Here is a 22594-nt window from a genome sequence, read left to right as displayed (position 1 = left end):
TCCCCCTCCCCCAAATACCCCAGATTTTAAGATCTTGGTTTCAAAGACTGGGTGTTTTTATTCCCAGCGCAACACTGGTGAAAATTGTTGCAGACGTGCATTCTTTTAATATAATATAATGAATAAAAGGATCAGAGAATCTTTTAGAAACCCTTCTGGCAGGCTGCAAGAAAGCCACGCCTCTCCGAAAACAAAAGAAACACTAGCCCCGCCCCGGCCGCCCCTCCCCTCCCTTTCTGCCAGCCGGAGGGGGAGGCCCGCAGCTCCGGGGGGGGGGGGGCGCCGAGGCGGAAGCCGAGGGTCCGAGAAGCCGCCCCTCCCGCACCCGCCTCTGATAGCAACTATCCCGAGGGCGAGGCCAGGAGGGGGGATGGGGCGGGAGGGGATCGGGGCCACGCCTCCCTCTCCGCGGACTGCGCATGACCAGACCCCGGGCCGGCCGGCCGTCACGTGGGCGGGGGGAGCGGAGGAGGAGAGCCCGCCGGGGTCACGCGGTCGGCGGGGCTGCCCCGGAGGGACTGCGGGAGGTGGCCCGGATGCGCTCGGGGGAGGTGGCCCGGATGCGCTCGGGGCAGTTCCCGGACCGGACCGCACCGCCCGGCGTGAGGAGCTGGGCCGGGGCTCGCCGGGACGCAGGGGTAAGGGCCGGGGCCCTGCGCCGGGCTGCTCCCCCCAGACCCCTGCCCAGCCCGTCCGCCACCTCCGCCTCGGCCCCGGCAGCCCCCACCAGCCCGGGTGGCCGTGCCCAGAAGCCGAAACTCACCATGTGCAGAAACCGAACCGAGCCCCCCCGGTATTCTCCCCCTTTCCTGCCTTCCCTTTTTTTTTCAAGAAAGAAACTCAAAATAGAGCCCTGCAGTGTTCCCCTAGTCTTGCTCGCCCACCCACCCGCCTTCCCCTTCACTGTGAGCACCCTCCTCCCGGCTCGCGCCTCACCCGGCGGATACAGACTGGCTGGCATCTGCCCTGCCACCCTTGCGGCTTCCTCCTCTCTGCCACCATGGTTTTAGTCCCCAACATAGGCACTGTTGCAGTGGGGCTGCCTGCCCCCTGCCCTCTCCTGTCTCATGCCCCTCCAGTCCGCCCTTCATTCAGTCACTGGGTTTCCTAAAGCCCAAGGCTAACCATATGACCCCCTAAATCACGAAATTGCAGTGGGTCCCTGTCTTCTAGAATCAAGTACCAGTCTTTTTTTTTTTTAGTTTTTTTCGTAAGGCCCAAGGCCGCGCAGCTAGGTAATTATTAAGTGTCTGAGGTCGGATTTGAACCCAGGTCCTCCTGACTCCAGGGCTGGTGCTGCACCACCTAGCCGCCCAAATAGCGGTCTTATTGAGTACTCTTCCATCCAAGGACAATGGGCCCCTGGCTGTTCCATCAAGAAGACAAGAGGTCTCTTGGATTTTCTGACTGTCCCCTATCTGAAACTTCTTTCTCTGGTCCATCGCTAATTTCCCTGTCTTTTAAGCTTTTTTTTTGTACTTAAAAGATTTTATTTATTTTGAGTTTTACAATTTTTCCCCTAATCTTACCTCCCACCCCCCATAGAAGGCAATTTGCCAGTCTCTACATTTCCTTTTAAGTTTCCACCCATCTTTCTTTGGAAAGGAAACCTTTCCAAACCTCTCTTAATTCTAGCACTCTTCTTATTTATTTCTTATTTTTACTTCTCATACATAGCTACACATGCCCATATTTATTTGGGCAACTAGCTGACCTAGTGGATAGAGTTCAGGGCCTACAGTGGGTAAGACCTGAATTCAAATCTAACCTCAGATAAATTGTGTGACTGGGCAAATCACTTAACTTTTTGCCTCAGTTTACTAAAATGGAGAAGAAAATAGCAAACCACTCTAGTAACTTTGCTACAAAAACCCTAGATGAGCTCACAAAGAGTTGGACATGACCAACAACATATTTGTTTGCTTCTTGTCTCTATGTATCCCCAACAATTCATTAATGGACTTACCTCCCTTCCTCTAGTAGGAAGCTCCATGGGTTGGCTCCCTCTTAGCTAATCTCAGATCTTATACAGACTCCTCTGTCTAATATTTAGAGCCTTCACAATCTGGTCCCAGTTTACCCTTCCATAGTAATTTTATATTAACTTCCCCCCCCAATTCACCATAATCATGTTATACATGACAACCACTTAGTTCCTGTCTTCGCACCAATACTTGGAGTGTACTCTTTCACTGTCTTCTAGAATATCATGGCTCAAGGATCTTTCCAGGACCAGGCCTTTGCTGATCTCCCCAAGTTGTAAGCCCACACTTTCCAGTTCTGTTGTAGTGACTCGGAAAACTACCTCTAGGTAGACTGGCCTTGGGTTCCCTATATCCAATATTCCTTCTCCCAGCATCAGACCCTTGTACAGGATGTTCCCCAGCTTGGAATGTACTCAGTCATCTCCATCAAGAAAAGCTTTCTATAGGAGATGCATCTGAGGTCAGCCTGCAAGGAAACCAGGGATTCCAAGAAGTGAGACAAAAGTATGGGCATGGGGAACAGACAGCCTGGGCTAGGGTCCAGAGAGGGAGAATGGAATGTGCAGGTCAGAGAGCAGCAAGTAGACTCTGGCTAGAGAGCAGAGTATCTGAAGGGGAATAATGCAAAATGACTCTGGAAAGATAGACTGGAGCCAGACCAGATGGCTTTGGTGCCATGGGAAGAATTGTGAGCGGGAGAGGGACAAGGTCAGTTTAAAATGAGTGCTGCTGGTGCTGTTGGTGGTGGGGATGCTGGTGGTAGTGGTGTTACTGGTAGTTGGTGGTGGTGGCAGCACTGTACTAAGCAAATATCTCACTTGATTGTCACAATAAACCTGGGGGGACAGGTGCTGTTATGCTGTTATTTTATTACATTTTGCAGATTAAGCTGCTCAGTGGTCCAGGGTATAGAGTGCTGGGCCAGAAATCAGGAAACACAGCTGTGTGACCCAGGGCTGGTCACAACCCTTTTTGTCTCAAGTTTCTCATCTTTTTCTCCCTTCCCACTCTCCTCTCCTCAACAGTCTGGTGAACATGCTATATTATATTTGTGTTTAATATGTTTACAGATTAGTCATTATCTGTATGAGGAATTAGGACTAAGGGAAAACAAAACCATAAGATAGGAAAGAAAAACATAAGAGAAATTTTTAAGAAGTAAACATTAGTGTTAATTCAGATTCTGTAGATTTTTCATTGTTTTGTTTTTCTTCCTCTGGATGTGGATGGCATTGTCCATTTTTCCAGGGTTGTCCTAGCTCTTTGAACTGCTGATAGGAGCTGACAAGGTTGTTCATATCATAAAGCTGTTAATGTGTACATTGTTATGCTCCCTTAGTTTAGCATCAGATCCTGTAAATCATTCCATGCTTCTCTAGAGTCTCACCATTTGTGGTTTCTTTTAGAACAATAGTATAATGTTCATATACCACAACTTGTTCAGCCATTTCCCAATTGATGGGCATCTCCTCAATTTTCAATTCTTTGCTACTCCAAAAAGAGCTGCTATATTTTGGAACACATGGAACTTTTCCCATTTTTTTATGATTTCTTCTGGATATAGGTCTAGTATTGGTATTGCTGGGTCAAAGGGTGTGATCGATTTTATTGCTCTTTGGGCATAGTTCCATATTTGTCTCTAGAATGGTTGGATCTGTTCACAACTCCACCAGCAATGCTTAATATTCCAATCCTCCCACAACCTAGCCAACATTGTTTTCCCTTTTTTGTCATTTTAGCCAATCTGATAGGTGTGAGATGGTACCTCATAATTGTTTTAATTTGCATTTCTCTAATCAGTAATTATTTGGAGCTTTTTTATATGGTTATATGTATCTTTAATTTCTTCATTTCTTAACTACCTGTTCACATCCTTTGGAATTGTAATCTTATACATTTGATTCTATTCTCTGTATATTTTAGAAGTAAGACCTTTATCAGAACTCCTAGTTGTGAAGATTGTTTCCCAGCTTTCTGCTTTCCTTCTGATTTTGGCGGCATTGATTTTTATTAGTGCAAAACCTTTTTAATTTAATATAGTCAAAATCATTCATTTTGCATTTTATAATGTATGATTCTTGTGTGGTCATAAATTTATCCCCTTCCCATAGATCTGATAAAGTATTTCTTCATCTGTTAATTTATCTATGATGTCACCCTTTATGTCTAAATCCTAAAAGCTGAGTGAATTTTACAAGGAGACATAGACAGCAAAACTTTAATAATGGAAGACCTCAATCTCCCTCTTTCAAAACTAAATAAATGTAACCATAAAATAAACAAGAAGGAAGTTAAGAAGGTGAATGAAATCTTAGAAAACTTAGATATATGAAAGACCTTTGGAGAAATGAAGATAGAAAGGAATATACATTTTACTTGGCAGAAGATGGCACCTAGGGGCGGCTAGGTGGTGCAGTGGATAAAGCACTGGCCCTGGAGTCAGGAGTACCTGGGTTCAAATGTCTCAAACACTTAATAATTACCTAGCTGTGTGGCCTTGGGCAAGCCACTTAATCCCATTTGCCTTGCAAAAACCTAAAAAAAAAAAAGAAGATGGCACCTATACCAAAATTGACCATTACTATGGGGAAAAAAAGCCTTATAATCAATTGCCAAAAGAATAAATACATACTTCTCAGACCATAATGCAATAAAATTACATGTAATAAGGGTCATGAAAAGAATTTAAAATTGTTATTTTAAATAATGAGTGGATCAAACAGCAAATAATAGAAATAGTCAATAATTATATCCAAGAAAATTATACTAATGATCCATACCAAAATTTATGGGATGCAGCCAAGGCAATTTTGAGGGGGAACTCTGTATCTATCTCTAAATGCCTATATGAATAAAATAAAGAGGACTTACAATGAATTGGGTATGCAACTAAAAAAACTAGGAAAAGAACAAATTAAAGGTCTACCCAACTTTATAAAGGATTTAATCTAAGTTTAAACTCCAGCCCATTCCCACTGTGTTTGACTTGGGCTTGGATGGGGATTTTTTTTTTGTTTAGATTACCCAAGGATGGGAATTTACAAGTAAATGACAATAAAAGTTACATGCTCTCCCCCAAACCCTCATTAGAACAAGTCCATCTCTCACTATAATAATCTTCATTACTTGTTAACCAATCAGAGTTGATTTCCCCCCTCAATTGCACCCCCCCCTTTCCCAAGGGCACATAAACTGCCATGGGTTGTCTTTGGTTCAAGAGATACAAATGACCTGACCATTTATTAGAAAAATGCTAAAATACTCAGAAACTTTATCTCTCAAACTTTTTAAATGTCACAGATGATCCAATGACTTATTAAATCAAATTCAAATATAATACTAAAAGAAGAAACCCCAATATAGAAAATCTCCAAACTTTAACTGGGGAAAAAAGTATCTTAGGAAGGTCATGAAAGTAAAATATTTGCTTTTTAATCTAAGAATAGTCTTCAAAAAAATAACTGGGTAAACCATTCTTTTAAATCCTCATGATCTCTCTGCTTCTCTGTCTCTGTCTCTCTTACACACACCCACATCAAACATAGTTTACTTTTGGTTGGCTAGGCCTTGCAAAAACCTAAAAAAAAAACCCATAGTTTACTTTGCCTCCTTTTTTTGTTGCAGTTATAGCCATATAAAATGAAAGTCTCAATTAATTATGCTAATTACAATCAAGCCAAGTGAAATCTAAGTCCCTTGAAAGATAAAAAGATTGTCTTTATTCTGCAATGTTGGGTTCCAAGTTGGGTTTTGGAAATTTCATTAAGGCTTTTCATGCCCCCATCCTCCCCAAAACTTTGCTAACTTCCTATATTCTGTTCAGGACTTAAACAATAGTCCAGTTCAATTTTCTATATATTTTAGAAATGAGAACTTTATCAGAACCCCTAGCTTTGAAGATTGTTGCTCAGCTTTCTGTTTTTTTTTTTTTTTGATTCTTCTTGACCTTTTATTGCTCTATATGAATTTTATTACTATTTTTTCTGGATCAGTAAAATAGTTATTTGGTGCTTTGATTGCTATGGCACTGAATAAGTAATTTCATTTGGCTAGAATTGTCATTTTTCTTATATTAGCCTGACATAACTGAGCAATTGACATTTTTCCAATTGTTTCTATATGACTTTATGAGAAAAGTGCTTTGTAATTGTGATCATACAGTTTCAAAGTTTGTCTTGGGTGATAGATTCCCAAGTATTTAATGGTGTCTGCAGTTACTTTAAATGGCATTTCTCTATTTCTTGCACATGGGCTTTGTTCTTATATAGAAATGCTGATGATTTATGTGGGTTTATTTTATTTTATTTATTTATTTTTGCAAGGCAATGGGGTTAAGTGACTTACCCAAGGCCACATGGCTAAGTTAGATTTGAACTCAGGTACTCCTGACTCCAGGGCCACCTAGCCACCCCTATGTGGGTTCATTTTAAATCCTGCCATTTTGCTGAATTTGTTAATTGTTTAGATGATTTTCTCAGGTATACTATCATATCATCTGCAAAAAGTGAGTTTTGTTTCCTCATTGCCAATTCCTATAATGTCTTTTCCTCTTATTGTTAAAGCTAACATTTTTAATACTATTTTGAATAGTAATGTGATATTGGGCATCCTTGATTCACCCCTGATCTTATCAGAAATGCTTCTCTTCATTATTTATAATATTTGTTGATTGTTTTAGATAGATACTGCTTATTATTTAAAGGAAAATTCCCATTTATTCCTCTTCTCTCTGGTCATTTAATAGGATTGGATCTTGTATTTCCACAAAGGCTTTTTCATCATTTATTGGGAATAATCATATGATTTCTGTTGGTTTTGTTATTGAAATGTTCAATTATGTTGAGTGAACCATCCCTGCCTGCCTACCTATTATCCTAGTAATAACTTACTGTAATTACTTTGCTAAAATTTTTATTTAAGATTTTTGCATCAATGTTCATTAGGGAGATTGGTCTATAATTTTGTCTGTTTTTGTTCTTCCATTTTAGATATGTTGTAAATGATGTTGTAATTTTAAGTACTTAGTCCAGAGTGATTAAAATAGCTCTTTTTTCTTAGTAAACTTTTCTGCAGAAAAGGATCATTTCTCCTAGTGAGAAAGGCAGCAAATTACAATAATATCCATTCTTATATGCAATTTGAAAGGCTTGTTCTTCTCCTTCAGGTCAGTCATTGGTACAATTCTAATCAGTATCATCCCTATATCACTGTCTAATAATATGTTTTCCCTGCCCTGGTCATAAAAAGGAATTTGGCTAGAACTCCTATATTTTTAAACAGTTTAATAGTTAATTAGAATTAATTGTTCCTTAAATATTTGGTTGAATTCACTTGTAAATCCATCTGGACCTGGAGACTTTTTCCTTAGGGAGTTTATTGATGTTTTCTTCAATTTCTTTTTCTGCAATGGGGTTATTTAAGTATTTTATTTCCTCTTCTGTTAATCTGTAAAATATTCATCCATTCCACTCAGGTTATCAAATTTATTGGCATACAGTTGGGCAAAATAGCTTCAAATTATCTCTTTAATTTCCTCCTCATTGGTGGTGAATTCACCCTTTTCATTTTTGATACTGGTAATTTGGTTATCTTTTTCCACTTTTTTTTTTTTTTTTAGGTTTTTTGCAAGGCAATGGGGTTAAGTGGCTTGCCCAAGGCCACACAGCTAGGTAATCATTAAGTGTCTGAGGTCAGATTTGAACTCAAGTACTCCTGACCCCAGGGACAGGGCTCTATCCACTTCATTCCCCCCCCCCCCCAGCCCCCCCCTCCATGGTGCCTTTTAAGAAGATGTAGTTTCTGTCCTCATCTTTTTTAATGAGATCTATTTTTGCTTTTGCTTTGTCTGAGATAAGGATTGCTATGCCTGATTTTTTTTTACTTCAGCTAAAGCACAATATATGTTGCTCTAGCAACCTTTACCCTGTGTGTATCTCTCTGCTTCAGACGTGTTTCTTGTAAGCAACAAATTATAAGATTCTGGTTTTTAATACATTCTGCTATCTGTTTCTGTTCATCCAGTTGACATTTACAGATAAAATTACTAGTTCTTTATTTCCCTCCATGTTATTTTCCCCATTTGTACTTTTTTTTCTTTCCTTTCCTCTTATTACTCCTTACCAAAGTTGTTCCCTTTTCCCTTTAACTTTTCTTTTAAGTTTTAACTTTCAGGTTACTTCCACTTATACCTTCCCTTTCATCCTCTCTTCTTCCCTTTTTTTTTTTAACCTCCCTCCACTACTGATTTAATTAAAAATTAAGCCTCTCAATACTCTCAGTATTGGATACACCCTGGAGATCTCTCTTTAGAACTTTACAATTGATTGTAAGATATGGAAGACCTGGGGGCGGCTAGGTGGGGCATAGGATGCCCTCATCAAAGAAAGTGTTGAGATCTATGAAGCCAGACAATTAAAGAAGGTCAAAGGAAATGTGAGACACATAAGTTTAAAGACCTTGTAATTTGTCTAAAATGTGGTGATATCATTTTGGTTTTTAATAGAAGGGACAAGTGCCAACCATACCCATATCCTTTAAGTACAATACCTTCAACTATATTCAACCCTTTAAAACCATTTTTTTTTTAGGTTTTTTGCAAGGCAAATGGGGGTTAAGTGGCTTGCCCAAGGTCATACAGCTAGGTAATTATTAAGTGTCTGAGATCGGATTTGAACTCAGGTACTCCTGATTCCAGGGCTGGTGCTTTATCCCACTTAGCCCACCTAGCAGCCCCACCCTTTATTCTAAGAGAAATCCAATTCTCTAGAGTTGCAAGTGTTGTCTTCCCTTGTATACAATTGTATACAATTTAATGTTCTTGACTAACATTTTTCTCCCTTCCATTTACCTTTTTTAATGCATCTCTTGAGTCTTGTATTTGAAAATTGTATCCATCTTTCCCCCTGACAGAATACACTGAATTTTTCAATAAATTCTTGATTGTATTCCAAGGTCCTTTGCTATTAGTATTTCAGGTCCTCTATATTCCAGGCCTTCCAATCCTTCAGTGTTGAAACTGATAAGTCCTGTGTAAGTCTGGTTGTATTTAAATTGTTTCTTTATGGCTACTTACTGTACTTTCTTTATTTGAAAATTTCTGGAATTTGTCTGTGATAGAAGTTTTTATCCTGGAGTCTCTTTCTGGCAGAGTTCTGTGTATTTCTTTCAGTGGCGGTTTTGTCTTCTTGATAGCAGATTTGGACAGTTTTTCCCCCTGTTGATTTCCTGAAATATATTTTACAGGTTCTTTTTTTTGAACTAGACTTTCTGGTAGATCAGTAATGTGTAAATTATCTCTCCTGAATCTATTGTCCAGAGCTTTTGCTTTTCCTAGAAGGTACTTTATATTTTCTTCAGTTTTTTTCAAAGATGGAATCTTTTGTTTCATAGATACATTGATTTCTATTTGTTCAATTCTACTTTTTAGGATTTTATTCTGAGTTAGCTTTTGCATTTCTTTTTCCAGTTGGTTAATTTTACATTTTGTTGAACTATGTTCCCTTTCCAGTTTGTTGATTTGAGTTTTAGATGAGCTGCATGCCTTTTTCAGTTGGTTGAAGAATTGCATTCTTTTTACATACAGTTGGTTATTTTTACTTTTAAAGAAGTTGATTTCTTTAGTCAATTTTTCATAATTTCCCTGCATGGCTCTCATTTCTTTTTTCCATTTTTCTTCTTCCTCTTTTTAGTTTTTTAATTCTTTTTTTAAGCCCCTCTATGAGGTTTTGTATTTGAGTCCAATTCATAGACTCCTTTGAGACTTCCCATGTAGGTAACTTGTCAATACTCTTCTTCTGAGGTAGCATTTTTATTCCCAACTCAGTCTTGTCTCTGCCCAGGTATTTCAACTTTGTTTGGACCTTGGACTGTACTGTGGCTCAAGCCCCCTATTCTACAGATCTTCACTGAAGATCCTTCACGATGACTACAGTTGAAAAACTGTCTTTTTTCGTGAGATTTGTAGCTTTAATGTGTAGGGAAAAGCTCCAGGAGCATGCTAGCCTTATGCCGCCCCCTTGGCTCTGTCTGGAAGTCCTCAGTTTCTCATCTGGAAAATGATCTGGAGAAAGAAATGGCAAATTGCTCCAGTATCTTTGCTACAAAAACCTCAAATGACTTGAAGAAGAGTTGGACATGATGAACAGCAAAAACAAACAGATGAGGAAACTAAGGCAGACACAACAGAGTTTCAGGACTTGGCTTGGTCACTCAGCCAGTAAGTGTTGGAGGCTGGATTAAACTCAGCTCTTCTTGACTCTCTACTCTGTCACCCTCCTTGCCCCTTAAATTATCCTCCTCATCATTATGAACAGTAATCATAGGAGCTTATATTTATAATAGGGCTGAGCATTTCCCACTATGGCCCCATAAGGTAAGTGCCTCAAATATTGAGGGAAAAAGTGAGGGGGATTTGCTCATTGTCACATAGAAACCTAGCCTGGACTTCAAAGCAGAACTTGTTCTCACTTGCCTGTTCCCACTACTTTTCAGGACCCATTCTAGCAGTGCAAGTCATATTATATCTTAGAATCTCTTTTATAGAAAGGGCTCTGGAAACAGTGTGAGGGAAAGGCTTAGAGTCAAAAATATCAGTAGTAGCAGCAGGAGCAGTAGTAGCAGCAGCATAATACTACTTGCCTTTATAGCTCTTTAAGGTTTTTAGAATGTTTTATAACAATCCAGTCAACTAGGTGTTATTGGTGTCCAGAATACCACTTACAAATTATATTATCAGGAATAAAAGCTCTTTGAGTATCTTCCTTTGTAAAATAGAAATTATACGTATCTCTCAAAGACTTATTGTTAACCACACCTTAGGTAAGTATTTTGCAAACTTTAAAGCTCTATATTTATGTAAAAGTTATTAAAATACATAATACTTACATTTATAATATAGACATTTTATATGAATTTGTGCTGTTTATTAACTTTATTGAACTTCAGCCTACATCTAAAAATAGCCTGTTGTCCTTTGTTCAACATATTTGTTAGGCCATTATAGTCAGCCTTTAATAGTCTTCTTTACTTTGCTTACCTTGTCTTCCCTGCCTTATTTTCCTTTCATCTTCTCTATGGCTCTACTCTCTTGTTGGGTAAGCTTAAGGTCCTATTGGGGAGACTTCAGTATCTTTGTTTTGTTATCAGACTTCTTTGTTATTTTGTTTGTTTTTGTTTGTTTTTTTTTGGCATTGCTGCAGGTTAAGTGATTTGCCCAAGGCCACGCAGATAACGATTAAGTGTCTAAATCAGATATGAACTCAGGTCCTCATGACTCCAGGGCAGTGCTTATTTACCATGCCATCTAGCTGCCCCCTACCTTATTTTCCTTACTTTCATTCTGTTACCTTGATCATAGCTCTGAGCAAGTCACCTGATATCTCTTAATTTATTCATTATGAAAAGTCAAGCATCTGTCTCTAAAGACAAAGTTTAAGGGGAAGCTAGTGGATAGGCACCAGCCCTGGAGTTAGGAGGACCTGAGTTCAAATCTGAATTCAGGCACTTAATAATTACTTAACTGTGTGACCTTGGGCAAGTCACTTAATCCCATTGCCAGACAAAATTTGAGTTGATGTTTGGTAAATGCTTTGAGATCCCAAGAAAATGTCTATGGATTTGTAATTTTCTAATCAAGCTTACTTTCCTTTGAGTTGACCTTATCCCCCTCACACTATCAAGTATTCATTAATTCTCCATCTCAGCAGACTCCAGCTGGATCTAGAAAGAGCTCCGGTGGAAGTCATGGCTGTGGAAGGGATGCCACATCCCTGGAGCTTGAACTGGCTGATTCTTGGAAGCTGTGGGGCTGCTGTCTTAATGATCATTGCTCTCCTGGGGGCTCCCTTTCTTCACATAGCAATTGTGGTTCCCAGAGAACATGGAGACCTCTCTTCAACACAGCAGAGTGTCTACAGAGCTGACCAGGAGGCAGCAGGGAAGCCCTGGGCCCAGCTGCATCAAGAATCTCCTAAAAGCCCCCCTGAAGCCCCTTTGCAGTGTGACATTTCCCCTGATTACCGCTTTGACTGTGCTCCAGAAAAGACCCTCACTCAGGAGCAGTGTGAAGCCCGAGGCTGCTGCTATGTCCCGGTTCCTCAGCAGGGATTCTCTCGGATAGGGAAGCCATGGTGCTTCTTCCCACCCAGTTACCCCAGCTACAAATTGGAGAACCTCACCACTACCAGGATGGGCTACACTGCCACCCTGACTCGTGCAGTGCCTACCTTCTTCCCTAAGGATATCCTCACCCTGCATTTGGAGGTTTGGATGGAGACAGAAAGCCGACTGCATTTTATAGTAGGTCGAAGCTGAAATACACTGCCGGATTTGGGGTAGGGTAGATATACTGGTTGTAATTGTTTAGGTAATGGATTTTGGGGATAGCACCATGCATCTCCCAGCTCTTCAATGAGTCTATGACTTATACTTAACAATTCCCCTTTCCTTTTCCTCCAGATCAAAGATCCTGCCAATCAACGTTATGAGGTTCCCATGGAAACCCCAAAAGTCAGGAGCAGGGCTCCTTCTCAGCTCTATAATGTGACATTTGAGAACAATCCCTTTGGTTTGGTCATATCTAGGAAGTCAAATGGAGTGGTTTTGTGAGTATTCATTCATTTGCCTCTCTCTGACTCCAGGTTGTAGTGAAGAGTTGTTTAGAGCTAGTAGGGATCTGAAAGGGTCATCTAATCCAATATTTCCATTTTATGGACTAAGGCCCAGAGAAGTTAAGACATGAGGCTGAATCCTAGATATTTAATGACTATGACTTGGGTAGCTAGATGGTGCAGTGGATAGAGTACAGGCCTGGATTCAAGAGGACCTGAATTTAAATCTGGACTTCAGACTCTGATTGTGGGCAAGTCCCTCAGCCCTGTTTGCCTCAGTTTTCTCATTTGTAAAGTGAGCTGGAACAGGAAATCATAAAACCACTCCAGTATCTTTGCCAAAAAAAAACCCCAAAACAAAACCCCCAAAAATGTAGTCTCAAAGGATTGGACACAGCTAAGTGACCAAACAATTCGCTTAGCCTCTGAGATGCTCAGTTTCTGCGTTTATAAAAATGGGGATTACAAAGAGGGAAGGAAATATGTGCCAGCCACCATGCTAATCATTTTACTAATGTTACCTCATTAGTAAAATGATTAACACAACCCTGTGAGGTAGCTATTGTTATTATCCTCATTTTATAATTGAGGAAACTGAGGCAGACAGTTCTTTCTCTTGCCTAGGGTCACACAGATGGTAAATGAATATCCAAGAATGGATATAAACTCTGGCCTTCCTGACTGCAGGTCTAGTATTCTACCCACAATAAGATATAATGATACTTAAACTACCTATTTTTTTTTGTTGTTGTTTTTTTAAGGTTTTTGCAAGGCAATGGGGTTAAGTGGCTTGCCCAAGGCCACAAGGCTAGGTAATTATTAAGTGAGACCTGATTTGAACCCAGGTACTCCTAACTCCAGGGCCGGTGCTTTATCCACTGCGCCACCTAGCCGCCCCCAGAGTTGTTTTGATGAAAAGCTTTTGCAGACTTCCAAGACTAAGATGAATATGCTTCAGAAGTATAAGGGTTACCTTTTTGATCAGAAGTGTCCAAAGCCATGACTTCTCCCCAATATTCACTCTGGGATAATTAGGTAAGCCACTTGTGGCCTCAAATGACTCTCTTATCTGAACAGTACAACTGCAACTGCTGGATGGTGTGTCTTCCTCTAAGCATATAGCTTCAATACTAGATTCCCTGGCTTTTTTGTTTGTTTGTTTAAGGGAGGCCTCTGCATACAATAGAATGGGAAAGATATTCTTATTCTATTAAATCAGCAACATATTAAATCAGTAATAGAGACAGCAATATAAGAATATTCCTTTTCCTTTTACACAAAATTAGCCAACTGTAAGCCCCCCTTCACCCCTCAAGTCTCTGCCCAATTTATTATTTTTTTTTTATAAACTGTTATCTTCTCATGAGATCTTTTTGTCCTGGGAATAAGCAGAGATCCAACAGTAGAGTAGAATTTTGTGGATTCTGGGGTTGAACAGGTTCTCAAGAGGTCTTGTTTTTAGACAGTCACAGAAGGAAGAGCTGTCATATCAAGTCACTTCCCTTGAAAGCTAGCACTCTCAAAGAGTGCTATTTTCTAACTTAATAATAAATATTACTACTTGACTCCCCAGTGTCATATGGGGAATGAACAACTAAGACAACCCAATCTTCATGGGCTGTGGTTACTGCTACCTTTGTGGCCCCCTCCAACTTCTGCTTACTTTTGGTTTCAAGCTTGGTAAGTGAGGCATTGTGTTTGATGAAATATGATTTCTTCTATCACAAAGTCATTTATAGTTTGCTCTCCTGGGGAGGATATGGACTATCTAGAGAGTATCTAGGCTAAGTAGAACAGCTTCCACCAAAAAGTCTGCTACATATCCCCAAGGCCAAGGTCCTTTTCAGTGTCCCATGACAGAAGGACAGGGTGGTCTTCTATAGGCCACAGAACCTGCCCAAATTGGTCCCTGTGGGAACATTTCTCCCAATGTGTGCAGGTTACTCTCAGATTCTTCTGCTTTCCTTAAGATTCCCTGTGGACTAGATGGCTGAAAAGGAAATCTTGATCTCTCCCTGCAGGCTGAATACAACCATTGCTCCCCTGTTCTTTGCTGACCAGTTTCTCCAGATTACTACCTCTCTGCCCTCCCAGTACATCGCTGGTCTTGGGGAACACCAGACGCCCCTTAATACTCAACACCAACTGGACCATGATCACCTTCTGGAACAGAGACATGGCACCTGTGGTAAATAGGGAGGGCCATGAAATGAAAGATTTTTTTCTTTTTATTCAGTCTGACCAGAGGATAGGAGGGGAAGAAGAGATAAAACATTCATTGCTCAATGACTTGCAAACACTGTGCCTCTCCAAACCAAGATCTTATTTTTTTTGTTATTGTTTCTCACTGTTGACTTAAATTGAGTTTGCAAACCTCTAAAAACCTCTGCTCTCTTTGATGGGAGGTGTTATCTAGCCACACATTTCCCCATCCAGTATTTGTGTAGTGTGCTGATAACTCTGGTAGAGTCTAAAAGTGATTTCTACTTATGCTTTAACAAAATGACTTGAATTCAAAGAATAACGGCAGCTCTCCCACCAGTCTTCAGAGTACATAGTTGGATGTAATTCAAGAATACTTGGGGTGGCTAGGTGGCACAGTGGATCTAACACCGGCCTGGGAGTCAGGAGTACCCAAGTTCAAATCCAGCCCCAGACACTTAATAATTACCTGGCTGTGTGGCCTTGGGCAAGCCACTTAACCCCATTGCCTTGCAAAAAACCTTAAAAAAAAATACTTGATGGAAATGACCTAGTAGATATAGTCTCTCTTCCTTTCACTAGAGTTGAGCTTTTTAGTGTGTATCATTGATTCCTTTGTTTGGTGAAATTTATTAGGCCCTTCTTCAGAAATCATCTAGTCTAAGCTGTTCCTGAACAGGAATCATTTCCATATTGTTCTTCACAAGTGACCTTCCATTGGTGATTTTGAAACCCAATGCCTTTCCATTTTTGGATAGTTCTAATTGTTAGGAAGTAAGCAGGGGCCTTGCATCCCAAGATCTAGCATAGTGCCTCCCACACAAAAGGAGTTGATTTTAAAATCTGCTTTTCTGTAGGAACAAGGCTATCTATTCCTCTTCTGTCTGACTCCCCCCCAGCCTGGTCTTCTCTTTCCTTGAGTCAAAGAGTTCTCATCTTGTGAACAGACTTTCAAGTAGCATAGTCTCTAGTGGGAGGCCAATCTCTATGGTTCCCACCTTTCTCTCGATGCACCCAGTTTATCAGTGATCATAGATCTTATGAGTTGGAAAATATTATATTTGAAACAGGGAAGAGTGGACAACCATCTCCCCTCTTTCTTGAAAATATATATTAATACTGCATATAATTAGAGAATTTGTAGAAGAAACCCCTCTCCACGCCATTGTCCTTTTTTTCCCTTCCAGAAACTCAGAGGGTTTTGAGTGTTGGTTTGTAAGATAACCATTTATGTCATCTTCCATTGCCATGTCACATGTTGACTCATCCAATTTGTATTTCATTAACACCTTCCCCCAAATTCCTTCCTTGAGTTTATTCATACAAATGATTATATAGCTCTGTCTGCGTTCTGTAATTAGGCAAAATCTAAGTGGAAATTGCTTCCTTGTCCCTTTAATATTACTACTGGAGTTTGAGAGGTGGTAGGGTCAAATCACTCCATCCTTCAGAATAAGAAACTATGACTAGTTAACATCACCTCCATCAAGAACCTTTTGTTATGCACTGAGAGCAAATGAGAGGCTTAGAAAGTTCTCAGAGATCAGGAAGGAACTCTTGGTAAAGGATGCTGTATACCCAAGCTTTTTTTTTTTTCTTCCTTCCTTGTCATTAAACAAGTACATTGCCCATATATCTCATGAGAACATAGCTACATTGATGAAGAAGTAATCAATCACATTTTAATTACTTGAGGGGGTGATAAGATGGGATTTCAGGATTTCAACAGAATTTGGTTAGGCAGGAACTAATATTGGCAGCTTCTTCTCCATCCTAGCCTGGGGTCAGTCTCTATGGTTCCCACCCTTTTTACCTATGCCTGGAAGATGGAGGGTCAGCCCATGGAGTCTTCCTGCTGAACAGCAATGCCATGGGTAAGTCATTGAGGAGTTCTGGTAAAATGTTACATTTAGAAATGGAAAAGGCTTCTAGATCATATAGCCCAGGAGTTCTTAACCTAGGATCCATAATTTTGAGTTCTGGGGGTTTTGAAATGTTTTTTTAATATTTTGATAGTATTTCAGTGTGGTTGATTCCCTTGTAATCCTATGTATTTTATACATATAAAATCATGATCTAAAAAAATATTAAGAACTGATCCAGTCTAACTCCCCCTTCCCCCATCACCAGTTTTTTTTTGTTTGGTTGGTTTTTTTTAAGGTTTTTACAAGGCAAATGGGGTTAAGTGGTTTGCCCAAGGCCACACAGCTAGGTAATTATCATCACCAGTTTTACTAGAACCCTTTCATTAATATTAATATCCCCAGCCTTTCTGTCTCTGGGAAAAACTTAGAATCTTATGACTATTGGGGTAGCTAGGTGGTGCAGTGGATAAAGCACCGGCCCTGGAGTCAGTAGTACCTGGGTTCAAATCTGGTCTCAGACACTTAATAATTACCTAGCTGTGTGGCCTTGGACAAGCCACTTAACCCCATTTGCCTTGCAAAAAAAAAAAAAAAAAAACCTAAGAATTTTATGACTATCCATTCCTTAGTAGTGTTCCTAAGGTTCCAGTATATATAAGAGGTCTAATACTGGTGCAGTGAAGCAGAAGTTCTATTTCTTGGCTTTTCTTCCTAACTCCAACATTGCTTTTCTATTGGCCATCTCTTTCCTCTTGGCCCCATTTTTTTTTTGTTATTGATTGTGTATTAACATTCCTATTCCCAGCAGGCTGCCTTAAGATGTTAAAAATCAATAATAAAAATGTACATTTCATATATATATATATATATGTATATATATATACATATATATATATATATATATGAAATGTGAAATCGTATAGGGCACTTAAAAGAAATTTGTACATTCTGTGTACAATCACCTTCCACCCAGGAGTAAGGGGGAGTGTTCAAGGACCTCACTTGTGACATATTATTAGGAGATGGCTCAGGGCCATTTTTTTCCTTTATTCCATATCTCATCCTGGAAGAGAGCAAAAAAAAATCAACTAACTGACCACCAAGCTAATGAAATTCAAATCACTTTATTGTTCTTCCTTCTTTGTATTTCTGCCTTTCTCCTCAAGGATTTTCCACTTTCTTCAGAAAGTGAATACAGGAGGGAGGTGATGACTGTGGCTTCAGGGGTACCTTAAGGTCTGAAGCCTAAAATGTAAGGTGGGAAGAGGAGATTCTTGCCCTCCAGGTGCTTCCTACAACCTCAAGCCTGCTTTCCTTTACAGATGTAGTATTACAGCCAAGACCTGCCCTGACTTGGAGGGCAATAGGGGGCATACTGGACTTCTACATCTTCCTGGGACCAGAGCCAAAGAATGTGGTTCAGCAGTACTTGGAAGTTGTTGGTATGCTCTAACCCAGTCTTATTTTATAAAAGCCCAAAAGGATAGTCATTGAGGGTCCTCCATCTTTCCCCAGCATAGATCAGCATCAGGAGATTCAGTATACAGTATACATAAGAGCTCTAACACTGGATATGGGATATTTTTAATTCCATTATTATTTTAGTTCCATTATTCCATATTATAATTCCATTATTATGTTGCATCTAGTAGACTGTGAAAATGGGGGTCTTGGCATGACTGTTAACACTCTTGACAACTACTCAATGTCAAGGGCAAAGGGAAACTTGTTTTCTTTTGGGGGTTCCTTCAGCATAACCTGAGGGTTCTAGAAATTCAGGTTTTATTATTACATTTCCACCCCTTTGACTGTCCCTTGTGTCCTAAGTACAAGACTGGTCTCTTGTGCATACCTCAGTTGCCCCATCTATGAAAGGTAGATGAGGCAACAGGCTCACAGAATATTCAAGTTCATACACAGTGCAGAATGGACAGATGTGAACAGGAAGTCTTTAGTCTACTGTTCCTCTCTCCTTTTTTATCTACTGCTTCACCTAGTTGCCCAGATTCAGTGAATTTTGTTATTGCTTTACAGGATACCCATTTATGCCACCTTACTGGGGTCTGGGCTTCCACCTGTGCCGATGGGGCTACTCCTCCACCACTGTCACCCGACAGGTGGTAAAGAACATGACAGCAGCTAACTTTCCCCTAGTAAGTCCTCTGTTGGATTTCCAGGGATATCTTGGAATAAAAGAAAAAGATGATGAATAATCCCTAGGGACCCCAGAGATAGGTTGGTGGTGGTAGAGGTAATACAGGACTAGAAAGTTGTTTGACTAGCAACTCAGCAAATGGAACCACCGCGGTTTTGCTATAGGATGTCCAGTGGAATGACTTAGATTATATGGATGCCAAGAGGGACTTCACTTTCAACAAGGACAACTTCTGGGACTTTCCAGCCATGGTACAGGAGTTTCATCAGAGTGGCCGAAGGTATATCATGATTGTGGTGAGTGCTGTTTCTTCTCATAGCCCCTCTGCTCTCGCCTCACCTCATCCTCAGCACTTAAATTTAACACATCTTTCCTAATCATCCTCTTTGAAAAGGGGAAATGCTCAAGTCTCTGATTTCTCTTTCTTATCATTTCATCATTGTCATTATCACTGAGAGCCATTTATTAAAACCATAGCATTAAAAGCATATCATGAGGGGGCAGCTAGATGGCGCAGTACACCGGCCCTGAAGTCAGGAGGACCTGAATTCAAATCCAGCCTCAGACACTTAATAATTACCTAGCTGTATGACCTTGGGCAAGTCACTTAACCTCATTGCTTTGCAAAAAAACCAAAACAAAACAAAAAGCATATTGTGAACATAGATAGATATAGTGCTGGAAGGGTCCTGAGAGGTCATTTAGTCCAACCCCTCATTTTACAGATAGGGAAATTTGAGAATTAGAGCATTTAAATTATTTGCCTAATACTGTCACCTTTAATATGCAGGTATTATAAAACAAAACTGGAATTTAAACCCAGGTCTGGAAGGCCAGTGCTTTCCCACTATTCCTTTGTAACTTTTAAATGTTCTATGTAACATTTCAGAGATATAGAGTTCTAGCACTTATCCTTAAATCATCTTTAGAATATTAATTCCTTAAAGATGGACTGCAATTCTGCCCCATGCTTAATTAGCATTTTCTTGCGGATTCAGAAATCTTCAAATCCTTAAGGAACTTACCTTCATTCTCCCTATGATCACAGTAGCCGTAGATCAAAGATTGATGAACAACATTAGGTTTAAAGATATGTAGTACTGGCATACTTTACACAAAAATCTGATGAAAAATTAGTGCTGATATGGTGAGATAGTTTTCTTTTTCACTAGCAATTTATTCCCTGTGAAACTATTTCAAGCCTTTTGACTGAATTTAAAAAAAAATGATCATTCTTTAGTAGCTATATTCTTCCAGGGAATAACTCTAAAAGATAAAACAATATACAAAGGGGTAAATGGTATCACTATTTCCAATAGCAAAAAAAATTGAAAACAAGCCAACACTAAAGAAAATGGAGATTCAGATGATAAACACATGTAACTTGAAGTAACAAAAAACACAAATGGCTTGCAGACACTAATTGTGATTATCTATTAATGCATTTTTTTAACAAAAACCAGGAAAAGGGATCAAAGAATCAGAATTTCAGAGCTGGAAATGATCATAGAGGTCATCTGTTATAATCCCCCTAATCTTTCTTTTAACAGAGAAAGAAATAGAATTCATTGTATTTTCAGATACTTTTCTAAACTCAAAAAATGTTTTAAATCAAGCTTTCCCATTCTTTAAATATTATATGAATTATAGTACTTTAACTTTATAGATAATTTTCAGGAAATTGTCTGTTGTGTAAGTGAAGCATGTGTATATCTGTATTACAACTTTTGATTATCTAGACTGCTGGAATTACTAGTCTCCAAAACCTCATGTTAGCAAATCATTTTAGCCTTTTCATACCTCTAAGCTTTTTATCAGAGTATCTCACTTGGATCAACATGGATTCTTTTTCCTTATTTCAAATGGAGAATGGAGTAATGGAGAAAAGGTTTTTTAAAGCACCAGATAATACAGAAATTGAGAAACAACCTCCAAATACCATCGTTCTTCCCTTAGTTGCCCTATGCCCTCACATTACCTTGGACTGTTATTGATGTACTGTAGCACATTAACAATATTGACCTGTTGATAGATGAAGAATACTTGATGATGGGTCATCCAGGGGTGAAGTCAAGGCAGTGACTTCTGTCTCTGACAGTTAAACTTGGAATTATACTCTCTCCTTCAGGTTTTTCATTATGATTATAGCTATTTTGGTACCTCTGTTCAGGAGGAACAGTCAAGATGGCATAGTGGAGAAAATGTTATGTTTGGATTCTTGAAGACCAGAGTTCAAGTTCTATCTGTGTCATGTATTAACTGTGTGATTCTGAGCAAGTCTTTTTCACCTTCCTGTTCAGTTTTCCTACATCTAAAATGGTAATAATTAAAGTAGTTGGAGAGATCATATGAGAAGGCTGTTTTTAATGATAACCACTATTATTTCCCCCAACTGGTGTTTGAATAAATGCATCATGCCTTAGATGACCACTGAAGAAGAATGGGATCTCTCAAGGACCTTGGGCCAGGGAGGCAAATCATGGTGTCGAGTCCCCCTAAATTCTGACTTAAAGGCTACCATTTCAGAGGGGAAGAGAAGGAACAATGTGAAAACTTGTGACCATTCTCCATCAAATCCACAGGAAATGAGCCATATTCTTTCTGTCTCCATTAGGATCCAGCCATCAGCAGCTCTGGTCCTGCCGGGAGCTACAGACCCTATGATGAAGGCCTGAAGAGAGGGGTGTTCATCACCAATGAGACAGGGCAGCCTCTGATTGGAAAGGTGGAAGCTGGAATGGGAGTAGCAGTGTTGTAGAACATGAAGGCTTGGGGTCAAGGGGAAGGGGTGTGGAAGTCCAGAGAGATGGTCAGAATATTTAGATGTTAATGCTGGTAATCAACAAGGATGCAGTTTGGAAATCTGAGTCATAACCTGTATGTAGCAAAAAACCTTGGTCCCTTAACACAGGGGATCCATTTCTTGAAGTGTATAGATGTGGAGAGAAAACCATGAAGTCTCTTATCTATACTCCATGTCTTGAGTAAATACTTTTCTCTTTCTTGACCTGTAGTGCTCATTTGATCAGACTTTGTCCCTTCCTTTAAAGGATCTCTATATAGCCCTTTAAATTTGTCAACCAAACGGTCAAGTGAACTACCATGTGCCAGATAAGAGTGAACACAGTCACACAGTGGGTGAAGTGATTCCTTTGAGAATTGCAGAGTGTGGGAGAACATTCCCTTAAGTCTGGATCCTCCAGCTCAGTTATCTAGACAACTTCCAGGCAGACTGTAGTCAGCAGATAGAGTCAGAAGGACCTGGGTTCAAATCCTGATGTAGGCAATTGCTATATGACCCTAGGGGAGTCACTTAACTGTTCCCTGCCTCGGTTTCTTCATCTCTAAAATGGGGATAATAGTTCTTCCCTCATAGAGATGTTGTGAGGATCAAATTAAATGAAATAGCATATGAAGAGTTTCACAAACTTTAAAGTACTGGATACATGATAGCTATTGTTATATTATCCTTTGTGATATGCAGTCATTCATTCAGTGATTACTTGTTGAGTCCTTAGATGGGAGGCACTGTACCAGATGATGGTGAGGATAGAAGAGGAATAAAGTCCCTGCCTGAGCTGACATAGTGACATGCTTCTGTTTAAAGGAGTTGTGGCTTTTCTCCCTGAGGTTGGAGGCCGAGTTGTCCTGCCCTGACTTAGAAATTGTGGCTGAATGAAAATCTGAGGTTCCTCCCAAGCAGTTTGTAGTTGAAGCCTCAGGGGCCTGACTTTAGTCTCTTTGGAGCTGAGACTTAGATGGCCTCCCTTTGTCTCCATT

At 39.8% G+C, this 22594-nt stretch overlaps 1 protein-coding gene across 1 annotated transcript in view; it reads left to right on the top strand.

Annotated features, from left to right (window-relative positions):
* The first annotated feature begins 700 nt into the window (after nucleotides 1–700).
* LOC141514291 (lysosomal alpha-glucosidase-like) overlaps nucleotides 701–22594 on the top strand; it is a 37758-nt gene continuing 15864 nt past the window's right edge. Inside the window, 10 exon segments of the mRNA XM_074224989.1 lie at nucleotides 701–793; nucleotides 11687–12281; nucleotides 12441–12586; nucleotides 14614–14716; nucleotides 14718–14780; nucleotides 16572–16668; nucleotides 17982–18101; nucleotides 18694–18812; nucleotides 18979–19110; nucleotides 21429–21539. Coding sequence (XP_074081090.1) covers nucleotides 765–793; nucleotides 11687–12281; nucleotides 12441–12586; nucleotides 14614–14716; nucleotides 14718–14780; nucleotides 16572–16668; nucleotides 17982–18101; nucleotides 18694–18812; nucleotides 18979–19110; nucleotides 21429–21539 — 1515 coding nt within the window. The 5' untranslated portion in view covers nucleotides 701–764.

This window comes from Macrotis lagotis, chromosome 2, assembly GCF_037893015.1.
Source record: "Macrotis lagotis isolate mMagLag1 chromosome 2, bilby.v1.9.chrom.fasta, whole genome shotgun sequence".
NCBI lineage: Eukaryota > Metazoa > Chordata > Mammalia > Peramelemorphia > Peramelidae > Macrotis > Macrotis lagotis.
The sequence above is the reverse complement of the archived record's forward strand: the minus strand, read 5'-3'. Positions and strand labels throughout refer to the sequence as shown.